At 48.9% G+C, this 20,326-nt stretch overlaps 3 protein-coding genes and 1 long non-coding RNA gene across 5 annotated transcripts in view; 1 reads left to right on the plus strand and 3 right to left on the minus strand.

Moving 5' to 3' along the window:
- The window catches only part of dusp16 (dual specificity phosphatase 16), a 17,046-nt gene extending 12,983 nt beyond the window's left edge, over window positions 1-4,063 (minus strand). The window contains exons 1-2 of the mRNA XM_056587594.1: window positions 3,785-4,063; window positions 540-678 (exon numbers count right to left, since the gene is read on the minus strand). Coding sequence (XP_056443569.1) covers window positions 540-678; window positions 3,785-4,063 — 418 coding nt within the window. The remainder of the gene's footprint in view (window positions 1-539; window positions 679-3,784) is intronic.
- Window positions 4,064-4,267: 204 nt separating this feature from the next.
- On the minus strand, window positions 4,268-10,741 carry LOC130381176 (uncharacterized). Its single transcript, XR_008895341.1, has 3 exons — window positions 10,531-10,741; window positions 4,855-4,986; window positions 4,268-4,408 (listed from the first exon to the last, which is right to left on the minus strand). It is a non-coding gene; the product is annotated as an uncharacterized LOC130381176 (long non-coding RNA).
- A 460-nt stretch (window positions 10,742-11,201) lies between these two features.
- On the plus strand, window positions 11,202-15,067 carry crebl2 (cAMP responsive element binding protein-like 2). Its single transcript, XM_056588640.1, has 3 exons — window positions 11,202-11,482; window positions 12,091-12,288; window positions 12,960-15,067. Exons 1-3 carry the CDS (start codon window positions 11,468-11,470, stop codon window positions 13,125-13,127), a joined length of 381 nt encoding a protein of 126 aa, XP_056444615.1. The 5' UTR covers window positions 11,202-11,467; the 3' UTR covers window positions 13,128-15,067.
- On the minus strand, window positions 14,037-20,307 carry gpr19 (G protein-coupled receptor 19). Of its 2 annotated transcripts, XM_056588639.1 has the most exons (3): window positions 20,225-20,307; window positions 18,741-18,910; window positions 14,037-16,961 (listed from the first exon to the last, which is right to left on the minus strand). In XM_056588639.1, the coding sequence occupies exon 3, from the start codon at window positions 16,936-16,938 to the stop codon at window positions 15,592-15,594; it is 1,347 nt and encodes a 448-aa protein (XP_056444614.1). In that variant the 5' UTR covers window positions 16,939-16,961; window positions 18,741-18,910; window positions 20,225-20,307; the 3' UTR covers window positions 14,037-15,591. The 2 variants fall into 2 exon arrangements, with proteins under 2 accessions (XP_056444614.1, XP_056444613.1); XM_056588638.1 differs by having other exon boundaries at window positions 18,741-20,301.
- Window positions 20,308-20,326: the final 19 nt, after the last annotated feature.

A 20,326-nucleotide genomic window follows, 5' to 3' on the forward strand; every position in this document is an offset into this window, starting at 1 on the left:
GAACACAACTTCCGCTGAGTTTATCAGCCGACACACGTCACTGTTGGAGGGTTATCATCTTAACCACAACGCAACATCCCTCCAACACTTTTCTTGCGTATTATTAACGACACACCGTGACTCTTTCCTTGCATGTGAACGATTGCCTGGCGATTCTTTGATAGAGTTCTAGATGTTTGTATCGGTGTGAGGAACGAAAATGCCCATGAATAAACAGGCTCACGCCCACAAAGGTTTGACCTGTGAACAAAACTGTTAAAAACATGTTTTTCTGTTCGTCTATGAAATCAATATGAATTGCTTTCTATAATGATATTGTAGTAGAACCTAACGATTGTTAGTGCTTGGCACTATTTTCTATGAACATCCTTACTGTGCCGACAGTGATGTATTGTCTCTTTCCTCTGACAAATGTACTTATCATAAGTCGCTTTTGGTAAAAGACTATTATTTGAGCATCTCAGTATCACACTTTCTTCGTGGGTGGCGGTGCACCCTCCTGATGAAGCCGAGCGTCGCCACGGTGACGGGGGACTCACCTGCGAGCAGGTGCACCGAGGGGAAGGTCCGCTCCAGCTTGGCCAGCAGGACGCTGAGGAAGCTGTCCGAGGGGAGGGACCCGGGGTCAGTGGAGCCCAGGTCGTACACCACCACCTCCTGGTCGCCCTGGAGCTCCAGCTGGAGGGAGCAGAGCGACAGGCAAGAGGTCAGGGACCAGGGATCAGGGATTAGGAGTTGGATCAGGGACCAGGAATCAGGAATCGGGGATTAGGAGTTGGATCAGGGACCAGGGAGTAGGGATTAGGAGTTGGATCAGGGACCAGGGAGTAGGGATTAGGAGTTGGATCAGGGAACAGGAATCAGGGATTAGGAGTTGGATCAGGAAACAGGAATCAGGGACTAGGAGTTGGTTCAGGGATTAGGAATCAGGGATTAGGAGTTGGATCAGGGAACAGGAATCAGGGATTAGGAGTTGGATCAGGGAACAGGAATCAGGGACTAGGAGTTGGATCAGGGAACAGGAATCAGGGATTAGGAGTTATAAAGCCGTCATAAAGCCAAGGGGTCTCCACACACACGTACCCAGTGGCAGTACCCCTAGGCCCAGCTCTCAGCATGTGATCAGTAGGGGGGGATATCTCCTACTACGGCCAAATTAAGGGAGAAACTCCTTTAGGCATCGCAACTTTTTGGAGGCAGTTTCGGGGGCCCAGGAGCGTTGGAATGCTCGCTATCGTGTCGGTGGTTACGGCTTTGTTTGAGGCCGGTTGTTTGGTCAATAATCAGGAGATGATTTGTCATCGCGTTGAAGCTGCCACAGAGCCGCTCAAGCGAGACGAGGCAAAACACAGATTTCATTAGCTCCCGTCACGCTGCGTTAACGCTGATTTAGGATTTCACAGCACTACACCCCCTCTGGGCCCTCTCATTACGGCAGAGAAGGGCCAACAACAACTCCCAGGATGCACTCTGGTGTACAAGCCTGTGTTCTAGTAGCAGGAGCAGGAGACGAAGGACTGGCGGACAGAATATGAGGAATATACAACAACTTTTGGAACGGCATAAACATTTGATCAACTGTAGCTCTGTGATCCCCATTTGGGTGCACCAGCACAATAAAACAAGTCAGAACGTTGAATGTTAACCAAGGGGCTGATTCCCATGAAGTTGTTAAGGCACTGCCATAATCACGCTAAGTGTCTGATTCCTTCGATGAGTGAGTCGTGATTGAGGGTCGCTCAGTCGGTGGTGGTTTGAGTGAAATGATGTCAATTTAGTGGTCGACATAAACCCTGAATCACGTTCTGATTATTTTCCAGCCACAAATATGCCCATGTTTTTGCAACGATTACAGCAACCGTGGATCCATTTCATGTGGATTGACAATCCTATTACATTGTCAGCTGAAACAGAGTGGGTTAAGGGTTTGGGCCCGCTTCAATTAAATTAATTTCAATTGAATGTAATTGTGGAATTAAGTGGAACTGAGTGGAGAGTGGAACTTTTATTTTTAGGGTGTAGGGTTCTGACATACTGCACATAAAACAATGTTTATAGACCGAGTAAAACTAGCACGAGGAGTGTCTGAGGGTAGGGACTCCTTAAGAAGTATTTACAGCTAGTTTTGTTTTGACGAAACAACAAACAGTACGTTTTTAACGTTTTTAACGTATCCCTGCTGAATCATCTTAACTTAAATTAACTTAACTTGTAAACTCCAATCCACCACTTTCCCCTTCCACTCACATCAGAGGACGTCCCCGAGACCATTTATTCAGGGAAGTTCGCATTTCTCCGCCGTCACACTAACAGACGGTATCAAACGTTCTTACAAGTCTCCTGGATTAACTGCGGTAACTACTAGCTTACAGCAAACTGCAACTGGTTAGTGCAAAATGGCACGGGGCTGCTAATTAGCATAGCTCCCTTGTAGCGGTCAGTCCACCTCCTAGTGACCCTTAATTGGACAAGGTGCAGGGGGGGTGGGGGGGGGGGGGGGGGAGCTGCGCACCGCGAGTAATCCCCTCATAAAGTACAGGAACCTAGGGCCGTGCTTAAAGTCGACGTCCGCACATTCAGAGCAACAGCTGTGCTCCTCTCCCGCCCTCAACCGTAGACCAAGAAGAAATAAAGTACAGCTCACAATCTGTTGTTACAATCTGTGGGTGCAATCTGTAGTTACAATCTGCAGATACAATCTGTAGTTACAATCTGTAGTTACAATTTGTAGTTACAATCTGTAGTTACAATCTGTAGTTACAATCTGTAGTTACAATCTGTAGTAACAATCTGTATTTACAAACTACGGTTACAATCTGTAGTTACAATCTGTTGTTACAATCTGTAGTTACAAATTTGTAGTTACAATCTGGAGTAACAATCTGTATTTACAAACTACGGTTACAATCTGTAGTTACAATTTGTAGTTACAATCTGTAGTTACTGTCTGCTGTCTGTTGCCTCAGTAATAAAGGAGGCACAACAAACAAACAAACAATTCAAGCCATTCCCATTTCGAACGCCAGACCGCGAGAGGGAGGGGCCAGGGTGCTGCGACCCCGGTGAATACATAAATACACACGTATAAATACACACATGCGTGTGCGCGCGCGTGTGGCATCAGGCGCCCATGACCGCGGTCGGAGCCTGGAGGCCTTGGGGGGGGGGGGGGGACAAAGTGAACCCACCGCTCAGCAGACATAAGTGTGTGGGAGGAGGAGGGAGAGCTGGTGTGGAGGGGGGGGAGACGGGATGGGAGGGGTGGGGGGAGAGCAGGGAGGAGGGGGTGGGGGGGGGGGGGGGGGAGACAGGACGGGGGACAGGGGGAGAGAGGGAGGGGGCCGGGGACGGGGGGGGGAGACAGGAGGAGGAGGAGGCGACGGGGGGAGAGACAGGGAGAGAGACACACAGTGTGTATGTCAGGAGGGGGGAGGGAGGAGAGGAGGGGGGGAGGGAGGAGAGCTGGGGAGCCGGGGACGGGGGGAGAGACGGGAGGAGGGTAAGAGGGGGAGAGACGGGGAGAGAGACAGGACGGGGGGAGAGACGGGGAGGGAGACAGGACGGGGGGAGAGACGGGGAGAGAGACAGGACGGGGGAGAGACAGGACGGGGAGGGAGACAGGACGGGGGAGAGACAGGACGGGGGGGGAGGCAGGACGGGGGGAGAGACGGGGAGGGAGACAGGACGGGGGAGAGACAGGACGGGGAGGGGGGAGAGACAGGACAGGGGACGGGGGTACGGGGGTACGGGGGTACGGGGGGACGGGGGGAGAGGGAGCCCTCACCTTCCTCTTGGCCGAGTGCTGCAGCAGCTCTGCGATGTGCACCTTGTCCTGCTGCAGCCTCCTCTTCATCAGCTTGGAGCAGTTGACGTTGACCGCCTCCAGGACGTGCGCCGCGTTGTAGTCCACGAAGGGCCGGCTGTCGATGAGCAGCACGCGGTCCAGCCCGCTCTCTAGCAGCGCCACCAGGGCCTCGGCCGCGATGGCCCGGGCGCGCCGGGGCCCCCCCGCCGTGGCGGCGGCGGCAGCGGCCCTCGCCGCGACGACTGGACGCTCCGTCATGTCGGCTCGCCCCCCCCCCCCCACCCGTCTGCCTCTCGCTCTCCCTCGCCCCCTCGCTCTCTGGAGAGACTAGTCACCCCCCCCCCCCCCTCCCACCGCCGCCCCACACCCTCCCCCCCCACACACCCCGAACCCCCCCCCCCCTGACACCCACAGACCCCCCACCCTGCAGCCTGCTCCTCCTCTCCTCCTCCTCTCCCTCCTCCTCCTCTCCCTCCTCCTCCCGGTTGGGGGGCTGGGGGGGTGGGGGGGGGCAGGGATGACGCAGCTCCTAGCGCGGGGCCCTCAGGAGATGAAGAGCGCCATTGTGTCGGCCGGGGATGATGTCACACTGATGGAGCTCGGCTGCACGGACCCGGGGCCAAAAGAGAGGGAGAGGGAGAGGGAGAGGGAGAGGGAGAGAGAGAGAGAGAGAGAGAGAGAGAGAGAGAGAGAGAGAGAGAGAGAGAGAGAGAGAGAGAGAGAGAGTAGAGAGCAGTGTAAAAAAGACAGGCGGCAACTCTATTGGTCGAAAAGATTTTATATAACCCTCCCGCGACTATCCTCCTTGTGTGTGAGTGCGTGCGCGTGTGCGCGCGTCTCTTTGTGAGTCTCTCTGTGTCTGTGTGGGTGTATGTATGCCAAAATGTCTACAACTGCGGCCTAGTTTCTGAGAAGAAGAGAGACTTTCTAGGGATGTGTGAGGAGGGAGGGAAGGAGCGAGGGGGTGAGGGAAGAGAGGAGGGGAGGGGGGGAGGGAGGGAGGGAGGGGGGAGACAGGGGGCGGGTCTAAGGGGCAGACGTATTCACACCATTGCTCGGCTACGACAAAAGAAGTCTTCTCTCTTGGGCTGTGCGGCCGTTACATCATCGCACACCTCGCTCCCTGCCTTCATGCTTAAGCACTTATCGGCCTCTTTGGGTGGTGGTGGGGGGGGGAGAGGCTGTGGGAGAGAGAGCGGGGGAGAGAGAGAGAGAGAGAGAGGGGAGAGAGAGGGGGGGGGGGAGAGAGAGAGAGAGAGAGGGGAGAGAGAGGGGGGGGGGGGAATTAGATTCACAGTTTTTGGCCGATAAAGTGTGCATTGATTTTTTTAAGAAAGCCACTGTTGACAAACGCAATAAGTCAGAAAATAAGTTTCCAGTGTCCACACTGCCTCTACCAGGGGGCGAGAAGGGGGGAGACAGGCGAGACATGGGAGAAAAAACAAGATAAGCATAAGGAGGATCGGGGGGGGGGGGGGGGGGGCGCGCAGAGCAAAGATTGCATCACAGCTAGTGACCTTGAATGTCTTTAAATACCTTTAGTCAATGGCTTAGCGAGAGAAAAGGAACAACTGCGATGTCCTCCTAAGCATACGTTTGCTACATAGTCTGCAGCCACTGACTTCCCATTCTCAGAGCGGCTACCGTTGTAAGACCCGAGTCGAATCATCTGGCCACGGGCCCGAGGAAATTCCCCTGCGCTGTATAAACCAGCATTTACTGGATGAGGAACGCAACAAAAGAAACTTCCCCAAAACATGTCTCTCCTTGATAGCGGACCACCCGTCAAGGCGGGCAAGGTTCAGAGACGAGTGCCAAAGAACAATCGCAATAAAAAAGGAAAATGATGAAATCCTACGCCGGTGGGATTTCCTAACCCTCGGATTAGCACCCGACGGGTAACAATAGCCCCCACGCCAGACAAAGACTTTCGTATGCCTCCGAACATAGAAGAACGAACGCTAAATCCAGCCGATGTTATTTGACGGGTTTTTTATTACGCAAATTCAGTAATCAGGTGTCATACGCAGCGTTGGCTGTCAGGTTTCAGTTCGTTTAGCTCCAGGCTTGTACTTCTCACATGGAACTCGCACACCACAAAGTGTGGTGCCGCAATTCACCGCGAAGAAAAGGTGTCGGTTCCACAAAAGCTTTCCCACCTGCCTCCTCCAAATGATATTTTACATGCAGTGTGTCAAAACTGTCCTGGCCCGACAAACGCAGAGTTTATAGAAGACATGCAGACACACTTAAAGAAATAACATTTATCATTATTCCAACCTGAAAAGGCCTGAAAACCACCTGGTAGTAAAGGTAAATAGGGGTGTGTGTGTGTGTGTGTGTGTGTGTGTGTGTGTGTGTGTGTGTGTGTGTGTGTGTGTGTGTGTGTGTGTGTGTGTGTGTGTGTGTGTGTGTGTGTGTGTGTGTGTGTGTGTGTGTGTGTGTGTGTGTTGGCAGTCAGATTAAATCCTGTAAAAAATTAAAAGGCCAGGGGAATGCAGTGACCGGTGCCAAAGTCTCCAATGTGGAGAGACCTTTCTGAAGCTGTTGATTAAGCTTCCAGAACCCGACTCAAAGTTTGACCGATCGTATGTTATCCCGAGTTCGAAAATACGATGTGTAGGCGAACACCGGAACGCCGAACATCCCCGGAACGGCGTGTTCTCAAACGTCATCCGCATAAAAATCGAAATGATTCAAAACGTGTTCGAACGGCGTCGACCTCTTTGACCTCCGCCGAAGCGTACACCACCTCCGTCAGCGGTCTCCCGAGTGTCTGCGAGCGGCGTATCGGTGGTAGACGGATGGTGTCTCGGCGGGAATCGAGTTGCAAAAAGAATGATGCCGGGTCTAAATATACCCTGCACGCCGCTCCCATCGCTCAGCTCCCGCGACCATCCCTCACTCCCCATGGCAACAGCGGCGGTTAGGCCATGGCGTTGTGCTCAGACCGCCGCCCTGGGGAGGGCAGAGCGTGACTAAACTAAGCGGCGGGAAATCCCCCCCCGCCCTCCCCCCGATTCATCACCCTTTAGTTCCGAGAGGTCCGATTTCACGACCCTTCAGATCAGCTGCGCCGTCAGGACTAGAGCCCGGCCCATGCTGGACGTTAGGCGCCGATACAAACACCGGTATCAGGGATTAACAGATTACCGTTATCGATCAGGTTCAACCACCACAGTAGATGATTTATAAAGAGGTAATAACGTTACTGTATCGACACCATTTCATATCGGCGCACATCGGCAAAGACCTAAGCAGATAGCGATATGTCTGTGATAGGCCTGTATCGGCCGATAACATCGTCCAACCGGCCCGGTCGGCTACGATCAACGAAGAGCAAGGAAGGGCTGCGTTCCGATAGTCGCACTCGGGAATCCGCTTCGATACGGTATATTAACGTAGTTTTAGGACTACAGGACTTTTTTAGGACTGACTCACTGACTCTCTCTCTCTCTCTCTCTCTCTCTCTCTCTCTCTCTCTCTCTCTCTCTCTCTCTCTCTCTCTCTCTCTCTCTCTCTCTCTCTCTCTCTCTCTCTCTCTCTCTCTCTCTCTCTCTCTCTCTCTCTCTCTCTCTCTCTCTCTCTCTCTCTCTCTCTCTCTCTCTCTCTCTCTCTCTCTCTCTCTCTCTCTCTCTCTCCTCTCAAAATGGCGTGGTATCGGGAACCAAAAAATCCCATGATGCATTCTTCTGATGTACAATCCTCCTTATTGCTCGTTCACTATGGGGAGACAAGTAGTGAACGAGCAGTGACCAGCAGCATTTAGTAGTAGAGCAGATGGTCTTCCTCTAGTTATGGCTTTTTTATTTCTTAAAAGTCTAGCCCGGGGTCTAAACATGAACGATGGCTGTCAGCCCACGATGATGAGGCTAGTGACGCCAAGCTGGGGGCGGAGCTATTCCACACAAAAGAGGCGGGGCCATGACTTACAGTTGGCGGAGCTGACAGCAGCCTAGCGTATCTGGAATTTTAGCAACACGCCCGTTTAGTCATTTTATTTCTCAACAAGGCCTCTTATCTCACCAAACTATACCGTTTGTTGACACTCAAACAGATGGTAGCCGAAGATTGTCTGAGGGCCGTGAATAGTTCGGTGAAGTTATACATTAATAAAGAGAACAAATATCAGAAAATAATGAATTACGTTGCTGTGATCTCGCCCAAGTTACTACACGCCTCAAAACAAACCAAAATATCAAATATTTGCCTATTTCCTCATTTGGTTTCCCTTACGGTTTGACATAAATCAGCAATGAATGTCCCAATAAAAAAATGTCTGGCTTCCTTATTCTATGAGATTGGTATTACTTTGAACTAAGATACTAATTGAGGCGAAAAGGTCACTGGCATTCTCCTGTTTGTAACAACCTCTCTAATTGGTGTAATTAAGTGAGACATCCTACCTAGTTGGACCATGTCAGAACAGCCCAGCCGTACGCTGCATATCAACTATACTTATCTGTTTTACAACCACGTCACATGGGCCGATTGCCAACAATGAGGGATATATTGCTTTGTCGATATTGTTATTGTGTCAACGAAAACGGTAATGAGTGTTTTGATGGGTGAACCAGAAAGCTCTGACCCGTCATCTACAGTAATTAGTCCTTCATGACCTAAACTAGCCACATGAGCATGTGCTACTCACACAGTCCACATTGTGGGAATATTTCAGTTCATATCTCAGCTCCTCTCTGAGGATCAGTCTGGCCTCGATCTCGATTAAAAGCAACTTCCAAAACCCAACAAGTGGACAGGCCAATCAGGGATGGGGGGCATGGAGTATTAGCTCAACAGATCAGGGTGATTCTCACGGGACTAACCTTAAACCCAGCTACGTAAAACATTGGGGCTCAGCCCTTATAACACATGGATGAGTACCTCATTGAAGCCAAGGTCTCATTGTCTTCGAGCAGAGGATGAGTTTAATGTAAGCATTATGTATGTCCATTAGGTCAGCCATTGCAATCCTAACCATCCCTAGGGGGGTTTTCTCTGCTCTTTAAGGGGGGGGGGGGTCATAAAACATGGTCTGTGAAGCCCTTTGAGCTATACAAATAAACTGCACTTGAGCGACTTGAGTGGTCACCTTTCAAAACAATCATTCCCATCCTCTTGGATTAGGCGATGTGGGGGGCAAATGTTTATTATCTTTTAAAGACATTAAACGTTAAAATCCCAGCACAGCGACAGATGCAGGCTCAGAAACAAAATAAGGTCATGTGATTGATGACAACTATGTGTGACGTCACTTTCCACATTAAATGACGTTCAGATTTGGCCAGCGAGTGGTGTGGCCTGTTTTAGGTCAAGGTTTGTCTTTGGAAAAAGTGGTTTTTAGCAAAACTCATACACCTTTTGTGCTTCTAAATAGGACCATGCTGATATTATCTTAAGTGGGTATGCTTGTTCAATACTAGCTATTTTATTCTTCCTAACTTATTTTGCATTAATTTGAATCTTGAATCTTTTCACAATTCTGGCAAAGTGCATCCATTGTATTTTCTTCCCATCAATTATTTAAAACTATTTTAAAATTATTTAAAACATCAAATCAGCATGTCATTTCAGTTGTATGTAATAACCGGTATTTAACAGGTTGAAATAATGTATTTGTACAAGATTTTGCATCGGATCAATCTGACATAAATGCCTTATTCATGCCCCCAACTGATGCTGCGATAGTTCCAGCTGCTCATGTATCCTGTGGAAGTTTTTCTGATAAAAGAACGACATGTAATATCAGGCCAGACAACATCACAGACATCTGCTTCCTGAAACACACACCGTTTAATCGGGATGATCACACTCTTACCGTCTCACTCTGCCTCAATCAGCTGGTACATCTGGTTAAAACATGTAATTAAGACGGAGAGAGCGGGCTGAGCCAGACGACAGTAGACATACCTTACTAATGCTTCATATAAACTGGTCTGCCTGTCGCCTACCCCCCAGAAACCAATCTCAATGACCCTGTTGCCGTAGACACCTCAGGATGTAATCATTAACATGATTTGTGCAAACTGTTATTATATTAGCCCTTTAACTTCCTTTATCGGTAGAGAAGATGCAAAGGCGAGGTTTACAGGGATTGTTATCATATGATTCAATTGATTTAATAAGTGTTTTGCTTTGCGGTCTTATAAAGAGCTTAAGTAAATTATGGGTCTGTGTTGTGACAGCTGATTGACAGATTGGAACATCTTTCTGTGACAGCTGATCGACCACAGTATACACAGTCGACGACATGCATATACACAACAACCATGCCTACACATGGCATATTCTTCACCCCTCATATCAAAGAGACAACAAATAAACAACAGGGTAGACATCATAAGTCGACATGGCGCTTGGTCATCCCATCAAATGATGGTTTCACCAAGAGTGATTTAAACTAAAGTTTCACACTGCTCGGGTCCAGTTCCAGTCTAAAGTTATCGTGTCCGCTGTGGGCGACATTAGAACACAGTGTTTAAATCGCAACACTCATTTCGTACGCCGATATCGCGTCGGTCAAGCGAACTCGACAGGTCGACGCACAGAAATACGTGCGATCGTTTCCCAAAGTATCCCCATATCGCAGGTCTGTTTGAGTCGTTTTGTTTTATACTGTGTTACGTTCAGAGCCCCTGTCCGAAGACACATGGAGAACAACTCCATAACTAAGGCCTCGTAGCGAGATGCTGCCGAGTCGCTCATTAGAAATTTCGAAAACTCACCGTTAGAGAATTTGTCGTGAAAATGACTTTTTTTTCGCCATACAGCCCAGTGTTGGAGTTTAATAGAGACACTCCATGTCCCCCCAGCCAGGACGAAGAGAGCCAAGCGAACGACACTGCGCACGGCGAAGTTATATAAAAGAAAGAGATTCTCTCGTTAGTAAACTTCTGCCATAAGACATGAGGTCATTGCGATAAAAATAAAAGGATGCCGTCATCGCGCCTCCAGTCAGAGCGCAGCGGTCGCTCTTAAAGGCGCAGGCGCACGCTTCAAAGTCCGCCAGAGGATAGTGTTATATAAAAAAGGTAAATTGACGCGGATGTTTATTAGATCTATAGAATGTAAAAAAAAATAAAAAAAGTGGTGTCCTACAGTCCTTCCATACAATTCGGGATGTTTAACTTTCTGAAGCGTGCTTGACAAGTACTTCCTTTTGTCAAGTTTGTATACATTCACATGACATGGTAATATTTCAAAGGAATATTTAACTTTATGTTTATCATTTGATACACCATCAAATATGACCTGAATTACATTTCCGGGGGTTAGTATAATATAATAACTCGCACACTGCAGTCGTCAAAACACTGGCTCCAAAAAACCGTTGCAGTTCCGAACCGTCCGCTTGGCGGCAGTGCAGGCTCGAGCATAGCACGACGGCGACGAGGGGGGGGCTGACGTACTTCCGGAACAGAACCACAACAGGAAGTATGAAAGTGATGTAAACACAAGGCAATAGCTTGCAATTCCAAAACTGTAACAATCTGAACGTTATTTATGGATGCTGGAGGAGGCTGACGATCGCACATCCGTCAGAATAAACGCATCTCGTGAAACAGTGGTCATAATCGTGGTCGTCTTTTGTCCCGTAACGTAACTACTCTGCGGTTGGCAGCACTGGGGAAAGGAGCGCAAGTGTTTACGTCGGGCACTAAAATGGATGACAATAAGGTGAGACAAAACACCACAGCTCACTATTCGCTTGTTTCATTAAACTGAACTCGAAGCAAACCGCAGTTCACGCTGGATGGGTCGAGTATTGTCGTAGTCGAGCCTACCGTGTTGTGTGTGTGTTTAGCCAGCAGAGCCAGAATACTGGGCCTGTAGGCACACTGCGAGGCTCAGATCTTACTGCCCTCGTAGACGTCTTTCCATCTTAGTGATTGGATCTTAATGGTGCCCCTTCTTGTTTACATCTGGAATGTGTTTTTCCTCAATCCTAAACGCGTTAAAATGATAATCAATTAATTGATCAAGCATTCGATGCAAGCCACAGTGCTTGCATCACACTATACTACTGTATAGTGTATACTATACACTATATTTTGGACACCTCCTTCATGATGATAAGAGAATGGAACATGGTAACTCAAATATAAAAAGGCTAAGAGATCCACACTTTGAATTATTGTTGAGTCGTTCAGTGGTGATTAACAAAATGTAAACAAACTAATAATCTGGATGCAAAGAATACCTTAGGATTCTCGGTAGCAGACACTTTAAGTAGTACGCAACAGAGTAGATGGGTTGATGTATTGTGGTTTCTATTTATTTGACAGATTGTGGCGGGTAAAGTGAAGAAGCCGGGGAAGAGAGGACGTAAGCCGGCCAAGATCGACCTGAAGGCCAAGCTGGAGAGGAGCAGGCAGAGTGCGAGGGAGTGTCGCGCCCGGAAGAAGCTCCGGTATCAGTACCTGGAGGAGCTGGTGTCCAGCAAGGAGAGGGCCATCTGTGCCCTCCGCGAGGAGCTGGAGATGGTAACTCAACTATACATGATGTATACAAACCAACCCCTAACCTTACCCAGACTGGACACATCATCCCTAACCACACGCACGGTGGATTAACCTACCCTCACCCTACTCAAACCATACTCACCAAGCCTAACCACACTTGCACTGTAACTAACCAACCCTGACAACACTCACACTAGACTCCCTATCCCTAACAACACTTACACTCGACTAACTAACCCTACTCACCAACCCTAACCCTAGTCAAAACCATACTCACCAAGCCTAACCACACTCTCACTGGAACTAACCAACCCTAACAACACTTACACTGGACTCACCAAGCCTAGCCACACTCACACTAGACTTACCCTAACCCCAAACCTTCTCAAAATTGACTCACCAAACCTAACCCTGATCTCATTGCTCATTATGTCTAGGGCCCGATACTTAATTACCTAATTTATCTTTTGGTAATATGTGTCATATGTTCAAGATACCTACAGTGACCCCAATCAATTAAATCCAAATGACCAAACTAGATTTGTCATTTCTTAACTAAAATCGTTCACTCGTAGTGTGTATTTTCTTTCGCCCCCCAATGTGACCCCCTCTGTGACCCCCAATGTGACCCCCTCTGGGACCCCCAATGTGACCCCCTCTCAACCCGTATTGACGACCTCCCTCCTGCGCAGTACAAGCAGTGGTGCTCCGCCATGGACCAGGGCAAGATCCCCTCGGAGATCAAGGCCCTGCTCACGGGCGACGACCAGAAGGGGTCCCACGACGGCAGCGCCAAGGCGTCCAAGAGCAGCAAGAGCAGCAAGAGCGGCGGCGGCGGCGGCAGCAACAGCCAGGGCTGAGCGGGGGGCGCCGGCACCGGCCGGCGGAACCAGAGGACGTCACATGCGGAATCACGAGAAGGACGGAGAACCGACCGCATTCACAGGAAATCGGGGGAACCGTGTCGACACGAGCTGGGGGGGGGGGGGGTTCCGAGAGCGCACACACACATCCCCGGTCCGGGGGGGGGGGCGGGGTAGGTGACCTCACGATTCCAACCACAGATCGGGCGATCGATTATTAACTTTGTTTTGCTCAGTCCCACCGTAGATAAACGCATAGGCATGTATAGATATGTTACTTTTTTTGGGAGTGGGGGTGGCGAGGTCCTTGTGGATTGACTTGTTGTTCCCTGAATATATACATACGATGCCGTTTATGTTGTGTGCAACCCGATACTCTCTCCGTAAACGTACGCCGTTGCCGTGGCGATAAGACTCCAACAAGCGTTTTCTCTGAAACTCAACTCATGGGTTGTACTCGCCGACGTGGCGCGGTCCGACTGCAACTCTTTTTTATTTTTTCTTCACTATGATTTTTAAATTAAGTTTGGTGCAATCATACCAACCCATGGGAAGTCATTAAGATAAACACGCAGTGAGAGGTTGAGGTGAGCCCGGGATTACTACTACTGACGAGGACGTAGTCCACACACAGAGGAATTGATATGGCGATTGGGTATAGTTTTGTATTCGTATTTTTTATTGGATCTGAGAAAGCACCGTGCCACGTTTTGTATTGTGGTCATGAATGTATTGTGAAGAGTCTGTTCGGATATCTTTTCTCTTTTCTTTTCTTTTTTGAGGGGTGGAATTAATCCCAGACCATTTGCTCTTTTATGTTAACAAAAGTTTGTTATATTTCATAGAAACTATAAATGGAGAATCCTGAGAAATTGCTATTTTTGTCTGACAAAAATTGGGCCCTTCCTTGACCTGGTCAGTCAGTTACTTTACGTCCACGTGTGATGCCTATGCTATTTTATATTTGGAGCCTTGAATTCATATTTAATAAGCCTTTGAATTAGAAAGTTGCCTTTTGGGGCATATTTTTGCATTGATAAATGTAATGTCGCTTTTCTTTGTGATATTGTTTCTGGTTGGATGCCTCGAGTGTAATCAAGGTAAGAAACGCTCACTAAAGGGAGGACGAAATGAAAAAGTCACTTTTAAATCATTGTCAATGTTTATGACAATCATCTAACGGAATATCTGTCCATGTTAAAAACACATTTTCTTTGATGGATTTTCAGCTGAAATCTTTTTTCAATGTTAAGTTTGAAAAAACGTTTGTTGAGTTCACCGCCACTTGGATTGAAATACACTAAACATAAAATGTTATTCACAGACTTATTTACAGTCATTAAATCAATAAATAATCTTTTTTATGTTAATCAACTCTTATGTACCGGTATGTATCGTGTGTGTGTGTGTGAATACGCCTTGTATGGTTTTAATTTCTGTCTTAATTACAGGTAACAGCCAGGTCGTAACACTGTTTCCAGGCAGACTGGGGTAAACACAGAGAGCAGACAGACTGGGGCTTTTCCACAATGTTTCAGTGGAACAGGGGGACCAATAGGAAGGAAAGAATGGCAGGAATAGGATTTGCTAATAAAGTGGTTACTCTGTGGAGAAGGACGTAGGTGTAACCATGGCGATCGAAATAAAAAACGCATATGTCAATCCATTTGTCTTGGTTGATTTTGTTTTACAGCACTGGGAAAACATTTTACACGACGGCGTTAACAAACTGTCTCTGAAGAAAAATTCAATGTGTGCATTTTTTTTATTATTATAATTCCTACATAGAATTTGATTCACATTTTTTTTCCAAACACGGTAGTTGACAGCGTACTGAAATAATACATTACACGGGCAGAATTAGAAGACTTCACAAGAAAATGTAGCGTTGAAATGATAAATCGTCGACAGAATCACTATGTTTTGTTTTTAAGGGATACAAACCCACGGTAGACATTACAGATGACCTGGCAGTGAGCCGTCACTCCGACCGGGTCGTCACAGACCTCGGATCGGAACAGGTGAAGGAAAGATAAACGCATCACTGATATCACAAATACATTCTGTGTGCGCGTGAGTGCTGCTTCTTTCACCTACGATGACCTCGGACAAAAGAGGTACGACTGTACACAGACTGTGCTACCTGAGGACACCTTGTACTGCAATATCTACAGTGTATGTACACACACACACCGTTGATGACGCCAACAATGATACTCATAATTATATATATTCAATAAATACATACTGTATATACATATTTGACATTTTGCTGATTTTCTTCCAAAACATACAAATCCCACACTTCCCTTTCCCACTGGGGACTGCCGTTAAAGGTAAAAGACGGATTGATTACCTCCCCCTGGACTTGTGCATTTCAAAGCCATTCTCCTTTTAAAATGTCTGTGCGATTATCATCCACGTTGTGTCAATGGCTGGTTTAGGGTCAGTGTGGCTCCTGCTACACGAAGGTGTTGGGGGGGTTGGCGTTGATGGGCCAGGCCAGCTTCTTCTCCTTGGCCTCGCGGTCGAAGGTGTCACAGATGGAGTCCTTGGTGAGCGCCTTGGCGTGCACGGGGACGTCCACCACGCCCACGTAGTTCTTCTTGGCCATGCGCGTGCTGGCCGTGATTGTGTACGCGTTGCTGCGGTAACACTTCATGGACGACATGCAGAAGGTCTCCCTCATGCCCCGGCGGAAGTTGGCGTTGTACACCGAGTACAGCGTGGGCTTGGACGCCGTGGAGCTGAAGGAGATCCAGGCCACGGCCGTGAAGAACAGCGCCCCCTGGCGGTGGGAGCCGCCGGCCGACTCCCGGGGGTGCCAGAGCTGCGCCACGTAGAAGGGCGTCCAGGTCAGCAGGAACACCGAGTTCAGCACGAGGAACATCTTGATGGTCTTGACCTTAGTCCGGGGCACGATGTTCATGGTGCGGCGCAGCGTGAGGCCGTCGGCGCCCACCCGCCAGATGTAGCGCACCACCCGCTGGTAGAAGGACGCCATCAGCGCCACCGGCACCAGGAAGCCCAGCAGCAGGTGGGCCACGCCGTAGACCACGCCCCCCCAGGTGTACGGCAGGAAGAAGTCGCAGTGGCCCGCCCGCGACGACCACGCCCCGCCGTAGAAGAAGAGGCACGGCGCCACGAAGGCCGCGTCCAGCAGCCAGGACGCCAGGATCATCTTCTTGGCCTTCCCGCGCGACACCTTGAAGCTGAGCGGGTACACGATGGTGTAGAAGCGGTCCACGCAGATGGACAGCAGCACGTACACCTGCACGCCGGGGCACAGGTGCTGCAGGTAGCGCACCAGCTTGCAGGCGGCGGCGCCGAGGGGCCAGCGCCCGGCGCCCACCTGCAGCAGGACGAAGGGCGCGCCGCCCAGCGACAGCAGCAGGTCGGCACACGCCATCGACACCACGAAGTAGTTGGTGGTGGACTGCGTGCGGCGGCTGCGGTGGATCACCAGGCACACCAGCGCGTTGCCCAGGAGGGAGACGAGCCACAGCGCGCCGAACACCAGCCCCAGCACCGCCACCTCGACCGGGGCCAGGTCGTAGGTCACCTGGAGCCCCGCCCCCCCCAGGGTGGCGTTGTGCGGGCCGCCCGAGGCCCCGAGGCGCTCCGAGGGGAGGGCGGCGGCGGCGGTGGAGGTGGGGCCGAGCGGGACCCCTGAGGAGGAGGAGGAGGAGGAAGAGGAGGAGGAGGAGTTGACCGCATCGGAGAAGTTTAGGAAGAGCGGGAAGGAGAAGGAGGGCGAGTAGAGGGAGGGCTTGATGGCCAGCAGGCCGGTCGACGGCGCGTAGACCATGGTCAGGCTGGCAGGGAGACGTCCTGCGGGGGAGGGAGACGGGTCAGTAGACGGGTGGTCGGTAGACGGACAGACAGACAGACGGTTAAATGCACCGACAGTGAGACGGTAAAGGGCTGATTATGGCTCCACGGTGACGCGAGGACCACGCAGACGCTTCGACGCAGTCCTGGACCTGTTTCGGTTCTGCGTCGGGTTTTAGCGAGCGGACCAATCACAGCCCTGCGCCTCGACGCAGGGTTACAATTTTTGGGAGGCGTTGCGGTGGATGGAATGGGTCCGTAAACGCCCTTGCGTTGTGACGACGTGGAACTAAAATCAGCCCTTAAGACAGTTTAATAAACCGTGGGACCAATACGGATAGATACACCGACAGACAGACAGATATACAGTCACAGACTGACGGACATTAGTTATTGGCTGAACCGAACGTATGAGACAGTCAATGTCAGCCCGGGCCTTGTTTCAAGAGAGGGAGAGATGGTTCGGTTGGTGAGAAATTAGCTCAGGCTCAAGCGACTCAGCTGTCAAGGACTTGAAATAGCAAACGTTGACTGAAGTCACACTTTCACACAGGCCACACTCCCCTGTGTACTCAAGGTGGGAATTGCATGTGACACACAATTCGGCCGTTCAAAACAATCTTTTGGACGATTTGTTTCTCTGTTAAACCTTTGGTATGACAAGTCGGTTCAAAAGTATCAGCCTATTATATGTTTTTCATACTATTTCTATTACACGTTAAGCCTATTGTCTCTGCTGATATAAACTTTTAAACAACCATATATCTTCTTAACCTTTACAATTCCGACCAGCTCAAGACACCACCTCGTTCAGAGGGCACATTAGCGGCCTAAAAAAATACACATTGTGCATTATCTTGTTGAACCACTCCTATACGTCTACAGAGAACAATACAGCAACACCTCTGGCTTCCCCCCGGTGGATTGTGGCGAACAATTAAGGTCGTGCAGGGACCGCTTTATGCTTATCTGGGTGTCCTCGTGTGTTTACTGTGGTGGATTCACCCTAGCAACCTAATTCACTTAGCAGCCGGCAGGACCTGGCAGAAAGGCGCCCTTGCCATCATCCGGCTGCAGATAGCCGATTGGTTCCCCACAAGAGACTACAAATACAGGCAGGAGCCAGCCTTGAGTCAACAACACACAGGGCCCACGGAACGTGCTGTATTTGTATTTAGGTGTTTTTGTATTGTTTGTATTTGCATGTTTATTTATATTCATAGGCTTGGCAATATACGAAAACCCTGGTGATTAAGAGTCAGGCTCGAGCGAAAATGAAGTTAACACGCAGTTGTTATTACACACATCACACACCTTGAGAGATTGGGACCTGGGAGAATGATGTTGCACTGTTGAGGTCTACGATATGTCCATTTATGGACATGTTTGTGTTTGGTTCAGAAGGTGTGTAATGTCATCGCCACTGCGAGAACGCGGGAAGGCGGCGCAGGCCTACACGTTTTCTCCTGTTGTTTTTTCAATCGCGTTTTTCAGTGACGCAAAAACGTCATGAAAACGGTCGAAATTAATGAAAAAACGCACCGTGGGTACAGGAGAACACGGGGTTCTTTTTTTGGGGAACGCATAAATATTCGGCTACAGCAGATACAAAGTTAACTGTGCATTCATTATGAGGCATTTAATGTAGCTGTTTTAATAGTTGGTTGAATTTAATGGCATTTGTCTCACTATATAAATATCAACATCGGATTAACCTGAGCTCTATTCTTCCTCTCATTTTCCCATATTAGATAGAAGAAAAAAAAAAATCACACACACCTGTCGAGGAAAAAATAATCGTTGCATTTTTTTTCCCCCTTTCTCCTTCGTCCTCCTGGCTGGAGATCTGCAATCAGGTCCGTTAAGACATCCTCATCCTCAGCGTCCGTGTTGACATGTTGTCGTGTTGTCGTTATCCGGACCAGAACGGGATGTCACCGTTACAGGGGCTGTGAGGGCGGGTAGGCAGGGTGGTCGATGCCGTCGGTGTTTTTCACCAATCATTTGTTTGATTGCGCGTGCCCGTGTGTGGAATAGAGAGGCGTCCGCGTGCACGACGCACGTCCTTTACGCCTTTGATTGGTAAATGCATTTTTTAAATGCACCGTTATGATACATAATCAGTGTGCGAATCTAGCCTTTGCTTTATTTTATATTTAATTTAAGATGATTGGGATGAAAGGAATCGCAGAGGCATAGCCTCCCTAATGAATTAATAAATAAATTAAATTAAATTAGTCATCGCAAATGGACACTTCATCTACCACTGGACTCAAGTGTTGACGTCAGAAAAGGTTTTTCATTAATTTGGAGGTCATCAAATAGGCGGACATTCATACAAATAGAATCCACCCATTTTAGCCTTATTAATAAGCAATGTCCATTTGAGAGAACAATCACATAACCTGATGGATATAGCTCTGGTCTTTGATTAAATCTTTATTATAGTTTCCAGGAAATATATTGACGTAATCAGTGCTGCAATTAGAAAGGGATCAAGACCCACTATTTAGACTTGTCCATATATGGTAATGTCGGCTATAGGCCTAATGCTGTACCTACTTCTTCAAATCAACCGCACAAGTTCTAATAAAAAAGTCTGAATAAAAGGTGTGTAGGGTTCAGCATATAAACATTCGTCTTGGCGGTACATAGACCTGCTACACGACTCTAACATGGCCTGGATGTTGAGGCTGAAGACCACCAGAATCCATTCTTTCACATTTGTTAAGGTTTCATAGATAAAAAATGTACCACTCCAAGTGGAAGTCACCTTACAACTCCATAGTCACAAAAGACTCAGACAAATGTATAATTCTGCCTATTAATGTCCTTTAGATGTTACTAACTTAGCATAACCCAAAGCCGATCACATACCAGTCGGTTTAGCGCTATCGAATAGTGACATACACCCTAATCACGAGCTGGTTGCGAGAGCCAAGTGTCCGAGCGTGCAGTGGGGCGGGACCTCTCTCCCTGTCAAACCAATCCGGGTAACGTCAACTGTACTGTGATTGGTTGGAACCGGAGGGAGGCGCCGCCCGCTGTACGCTCGGACCCTTGGATCCGAGCGACCACCTCGTGACAAAGACGAGGCCGGCGCGTAGTGCTGCCGAAGCATATCGCCATGGCAACCAAAACAGCGGGAGGAGAGGACGGTTCTTTTGAGTGTGAGGTAGGTTCATAAGTGGGAAGGAAACGAGCAAAACGACGATCCTCCATAACAATATCGAATAACATCATAGGAGCCAAAGGTTACTTACTTATGCTTGAAGTGGTTCTTCCTTTCATCCTGCGTCTTTTGCAGCCGTTTATTCTGATTCTCCTGAATCAGAATAGGCCTAGTCTACGGTTAAAATGCTCTA

The sequence above is a fragment of the Gadus chalcogrammus genome, chromosome 4, assembly GCF_026213295.1.
Source record: "Gadus chalcogrammus isolate NIFS_2021 chromosome 4, NIFS_Gcha_1.0, whole genome shotgun sequence".
Lineage (NCBI taxonomy): Eukaryota > Metazoa > Chordata > Actinopteri > Gadiformes > Gadidae > Gadus > Gadus chalcogrammus.